Here is a 6,000-nt window from a genome sequence, read left to right on the forward strand (position 1 = left end):
AAGTGCTTACTAGCATTCTAAAATATATTACCCCACACTTCGATGCCTGATAACCACTTAATATAATTCAATAAAAGAAATGGAGCAAAACAAAATCTCTCAAGGGCATATCCTGGCTAAATATTCTTTATTTTGAAATGATCAAGAATTAACTATTCAAGAAAACCAATGTATTAGCAGCTTTAGACCTGCACAGTTCACAGGGAAAGTTACAAATTGGTGGTTTTTGGAGAGATCTGTCTGCACCATGTCTCTGGAAATGACTGAACAAGCTATGTTGGAAAGCAGTTGAACAGACGTCTTATACAATGTTTTAGGTCAAGGCATAGTACGTACGTGCCTACAGTTATCAGAGAACAGCTAGTAACCATATGCCGTGTTACATTTGATTTTACCGCATTTCCGTGCGTCAACATGTTTTACATGCAATAGTTATTTTTTTTTGCTGCCTAAATAAAACAAACTCAAAAAACAAACATTGCATATCAATATAAAACATTTCACACCTACAAAAATTTCGTTTCATATTTTAAAACTGGAAAAATATAATTTTCATTTCATTGTAGTTCAGTTGCAACCAATGAAAAAGGTTTTGTTTGTGTCTGTTTTTGTTCGATGTTTTATTGTTTAATTCAATTTACGGGCAAGCATCAGCATCAGAAAAAAAGGAAACTTAAAAACTGTTGAACAACTTGATGACACACAATGTAAGCAATTGAATACAAAAAAGGGGGAAAACGTGATTCAAAGTAGCTTCAAATTTTAAAGGTTTTGTTGTATACGTGTGCTTTTGGTCTCGTTGGTTTCTCGTGGAGTGCAAATACTATAATTTCCCAGTTAAGTGTTAAGTAGGCAGCCACATTTAGCTGCAAAATGAAATGACCACTCAAACCAAAGCGAGATCGGGTTAAAAAGTTCGATTTAATTACTGTGTTCTAAAAGAAACTGATAATTGTTTTTTATATTTTACATTATAATAAACATTTTAAAAGCGAAAATTTTATGTATTTTCTCACCTGATATAATGATGGAAGTTGTACATCTGCATATTTCAGTGGTCGAAAAGCTTTGAAAGCCTATACTTCCTTTTGATTACTATCAGGCCTAGAATCAGTTTACTTGAAAACTTTCATTACACCGCGATTTGAGCGAGTCTACTGTGATACGGTGAGCATTGTTCTCAACTGATTGTGAGGTGATAAGTATTTAAATAAGAGCTAAGCCGAACAATTATTATCTGCTAGGAATACAAAGTGAAACCGACTGCCGCCACGAGTCCATATAATTTGCTCGTCGTTTGTGACAGCCAAAGTTCGTAATCATTAGGGCTACTTCCGCAGTTCGACTGGATTAAAGTTTCAGGTTTCTGCCCGCAGATCCTTGGATATCGAGGTGATAAAATCACATATGCCAGCAATTAAATCTTTACGAACACTACTACAAAGCTAGAGGCTTTGAATAGAACTCCAGCCTGAATATGAATATCTCATCGGATATTTTTAACAACACACGGGGCACGGCAGTCGACGAAGCAGCAAGAATGGCTACTCTAACGATCTTTGTTTTGACTTTCTTATTTGGCTCTACAGGAAATCTTCTGGTTCTCCTCGTCGTCGCCAAGAAGCACACTCGTACTTTAAACGACATTTTTATCATGCATTTGGCGGTTTCTGATTTAAGTTTTATTCTTTTATGTTTACCAGTATTTATCTACATGCAAGTGTCTGATTTCCTCGGATCGTTAGTGTACTGCAAGATTATCTGGCCTATGATGACTGTATCCTTTTGTGCAGGGATTTTTACCGTGACCTTGATGGCAGTTCATCGTTGCAAAGCAATCCTTCGCCCTTTCGAGGGAGTACTTGAAAAAAGGCAGCTCTTTTTGTGTTTTTTGGTTATTTGGGTTCTTTCTTTTCTTGTTGCCCTGCCACTTATCATCGTGGCTAGAGTTGGACCTTCAGGAGGCTGTCTTGAAGATTGGCCTACAAAAGAGCACAAGCGAGGTTACACTGCTGTGCTCGCCGCGCTCCAATACTTCCTTCCTCTAATCATCATTGCTGTTGCATATGTCATGATTGGGGGAGAACTCTTTTTCTCAAAGCGGCGTAGGTCTTTTACTTCCCCGCCAAGACCTGCGGAAGAGGCGAGGAAACAAGAAAACAAAAAAATTGCCAAAGTACTTGCAACCATAGTTGTTTCCTTTGCTGTGTGCATGCTTCCCACTCACGTAGCCTGGTTGCTGGTCGATTTTGGTGGCAATGGTGGCCGGAAGACAGCAGAAGTTATTTTCAAATTTTCCGACTTATTAGCTGTATTTCACAGTTGTTTGAACCCTTTAATCTACGGGACAGTAACTCGCCAGTTTCGCCAAGATTACGTTCAATATCTCAAATCTACTCTCGTTTGTCGCTACAAAAGAATTCTCCAAGCAAAACCATGTCAACAGCACCAAGCTAGCGAGAGGTTCAATACATGGACAAGAGGTGGACAAACCACAGATCTACTAGAAATGGATTACCGAGGACCCACTCAATCAACCGCACTGATCCCGCAAATAATATAGTTTGGCAGCTTCTTTGTTTAAAGTTGGCAAAGATTGCACAACTAGGAACAGCAACGATAGCAACAAATTTGATACAAAAACTCCATCTTTGGTTCGCTCTATTGTTCGGTTAAGTTTCGAAGTGAGGCAATGGTTTATTCATGGATATGGTGATTAAGAAAGAGAGAGGTCAAGTGACAAAAATGCATCACTGTTAAAATTAATAATAATTAATAATAATTAATGGTGATTAAGAAAGAGAGAGGTCAAGTGACAAAAATGCATCACTGTTAAAATTAATAAAGGGTTTGTTCATAACGGTTCTGCTTAAATGAGCATTGAAGGTAAATTTAAAAAAAAAGTCTTATGACCACCTGTGTTAAGTTGCCAGGACGTTGTAAATTTCTAAAGGCCATCCCCGAAAATGTTTCTTTTTTCCATCAACTTTTCTCTCATGAGGGTGGGTCGGTCGAGCCACAATATCAAAAAGAAAAGAGTTCCCAAAGAGAGCGCGAGTTTAGGGAGAACCTGGATGTACGCGTTTTCTTTCTATCTAGGTTTCTGTTTGTCTTTCAACCTAAACGCACCCGAAATGATATACAAGCTTCAAATTCAGAAATTAAGGAAAACTTTATGATTAGCTTTTGGAAATCACTGAGAATGTGAACTTAGTTTACTATCACATACAATAGTTTGCTCTTTTCAAACAGTATATGCGATTTTTTTTCTTTTGCCAAAAAGATCTATCGGGTGAGAATTGGTAAAAGGAATATCTCATTGGGATGGCCAACGCTACTTCACGCAAATCATTTGTGCGATATACTTGTCAAGTGCACAGGAGGGGAATTTAGGCTTCAAAAGAACAGGCGAATATCATCGGGAACCTGTTACGCAAAGTGGCTTTGCAACAAGCCACTACCCCAACTTCACAGAAGATTGCATTGGTTCAGAACACAAGGAATCGCAGTGATTTCGTTTGACAAAGTGCAAGGCACAGGTTTTAAAGCATGGATCGCGAGTCCGTTCTCTCTCTCTCCTTTTTTTTTTTTTTTTTTTTTCGATCCGTTAACGATTCAATGCGTATTGATGACAATAAACAAAGTTAGAAGGTCCTCTTCATGAGGAAATTCAGAGGTATATTGGTTAAAGTTATGGATTATAATTAGACCTAGGAAGAAAGGAGCATCTCCATCAGACTTAGTACACCTGCATGCATAAGGGGTCCGTCATTATCTGTCGTCTACAGAGGGTCAGAGGATTTTGGTTGGGTCACATTATAATTTACCTGATCCCCATAATAAGCTCTAAAGTATTCTCATGATGTTTCCTCATTGACAGTTACAATTTTCATGATCTCCCTGGTGTTCCTGTGCAAATACCAATCTCAAACTATATTGTGGTAATAGTCCTGAGATATCTACAGCAGTATTTTCAATCTAAAGGTTCGTCATTATATTAAGCACTACTGACCTTATTTAAGTTTACCTTTTATTAGATGTTTCCTAATACGAATAATTAACCGTATCGAAAAACTATCGAACTGCTATCATAATACTTAGATCGATTGAAAGACACCACCTAATGAGAGGCAAGAGATTATCATGGTATCATGATTATCATCATATTTTTGTTCCCATGTTGTTGTCTTTTCGTATCCCCTTCAAATTTTTTTCGTTTAGTCTGGAGTGACCGACTCGTGATTTTTTTCGTATTTTTTAATATAAAAGTTCGTTGCCTTTGAACGTTCGACTGTGCTTTCTTTGGTTACAAACGATAATTGTTTCATGTAGTTATCGACTAATTTATTCTCTCCTTCCAAAAAAGGTTCGATAGGCTTGATTATACATGTTGAGCTTCGGGGAAAATTAAAAATTTGCTGGAATACATCTCAGTATTATGAAATTTGCATATAATAAAAGAACGGCTTATTCTGTTAACCAAGAGTGTACTTTTTTGATTCAACGGACTTTCCACAAATAACTTAGCCAGATCCAAACCATTAAACAGTTACAGCGTGACTTGAGCTTCTATAGATCAATGTGCGGTAAGCTCGCGGAACAGCGAAAAGCCCATGTCAGTTTGATGAACATCTTCCAACCCGAATTATGAAGAAGTCCGAAGCCCTTTTGCCGGTGTTTTATGTGTTCATGACCTACTCTGACGAAGCAGTCATTTTACTGGAGGACCGCGGGTCATTTAAGGAAGTCATTTGATCTCCTGGATTGGACATTCTTTCTGCACGTGTTTTCCAGCAATAACAGAAGATACCTTGAAGGTATTTAAAGTACTCAGCGCGAAAATGCTTCATGACTGTGCCGTAAACAAGCGGATTTAAACAACTGTGAAAAACAGCGAAAATCTCGGAAATATGGAGAAGCCTGAAGAGGATTTTTCCCTTTTCCTTGCCATTTTCTCCGAAGTAATAGTAGATAGAGGCCAGATGTTTCGGAAACATACAAATAGCGAATATTATCACAATTGTTGCTATGGTCCGCACAACCTGTGCGTTTTCTCGCCGTCGCGTCTGGCTCAGGGCTTTGGGCTGCTTTGAAAACTTACGGTGAAATTTAGATCTATTTATGGCCAGCCCAATGCGTATGTAGGCGACTGCTGTTATTGTCAATGGCAAGAGATACTGAACCATTAACATGAAAAATCGAAATACTACGTGAGCTTCCACTGAAGGCCAAGCTACGTGGCACATTCCCATTCGATTGACCTCAGCAAAAACCATTCCAGGCAGAATACAAACAAACGACATGATCCACAAACAGAAAATCCAGATGTAGACATTTCTTCGACTTATTTCGGAAGTGTAAGGATTAACAATCATCCTGGAGCGATGAATAGCCATAGATGTGATGATTAAGATGCTGGAGAGATACGAAATTGTGATCAATGGCCATATCAGCTTGCAAAATACTCTCGGTGCTTTAAAGTTTCCTACAGCATGGGCAAAAAACATAGGAAAATATGTCAGGAGAAGAATTAGATCAGATATTGCAAGATTGCAGATGAAGATGTCATGGCAGGTGCGAGAAGACCTTTTTCTGGCCAAAACTGTAATAACGAAAGAGTTCCCAAACAACCCAAGGACAAAAATACTCGAGTAAAGAGCTGTCTTCACCTCTGGTGGAATGAAAACTGGATTGGAGGTTGACGAGGTGTTGGTAATATTCATGACTTAATGAAATAATCCACTTGCTTTACGACATTCGTCACTCTACTGTAGAATGCTGTAGTCACCAAATTCCATAAAACTGGCCCTTCATGCTTTGGTAAAATTACGTTTATACACCTTTGAGAGTTATTTATTGAGATCAATTGGGTTTTTTTCTTATATTTATTGCTGTCACAGTCCCTGACGGGCTGCTTCTTGGTTTCACGAAGAGATTCTGAAAAGAAATACATTACACCACTCATTATCTGGTTACTATGTAGTTTGGGCAATAGCCACC

General features: G+C 38.3%; 2 protein-coding genes across 2 annotated transcripts; one reads left to right on the forward strand and one right to left on the reverse strand.

The window, feature by feature from the left end:
• The first annotated feature begins 1,452 nt into the window (after positions 1-1,452).
• Positions 1,453-2,685, forward strand: LOC131778362 (neuropeptide FF receptor 2-like). Its single transcript, XM_059094789.2, has one exon. The coding sequence runs from the start codon at positions 1,478-1,480 to the stop codon at positions 2,561-2,563; it is 1,086 nt and encodes a 361-aa protein (XP_058950772.2). The 5' UTR covers positions 1,453-1,477; the 3' UTR covers positions 2,564-2,685.
• Positions 2,686-4,694: 2,009 nt separating this feature from the next.
• On the reverse strand, positions 4,695-5,723 carry LOC131778303 (type-1 angiotensin II receptor A-like). Its single transcript, XM_059094716.1, has one exon. It carries the CDS (start codon positions 5,721-5,723, stop codon positions 4,695-4,697), a length of 1,029 nt encoding a protein of 342 aa, XP_058950699.1.
• Between the last annotated feature and the right edge of the window lie 277 nt (positions 5,724-6,000).

This window comes from Pocillopora verrucosa, chromosome 4 (assembly GCF_036669915.1).
Source record: "Pocillopora verrucosa isolate sample1 chromosome 4, ASM3666991v2, whole genome shotgun sequence".
NCBI lineage: Eukaryota > Metazoa > Cnidaria > Anthozoa > Scleractinia > Pocilloporidae > Pocillopora > Pocillopora verrucosa.

Bases quoted from the DNA above. Each gene is read 5' to 3' on its own strand.
- LOC131778362 (XM_059094789.2), top strand. From the start codon at position 1,478: ATGAATATCTCATCGGATATTTTTAACAACACACGGGGCACGGCAGTC.
- LOC131778303 (XM_059094716.1), bottom strand. From the start codon at position 5,723: ATGAATATTACCAACACCTCGTCAACCTCCAATCCAGTTTTCATTCCA.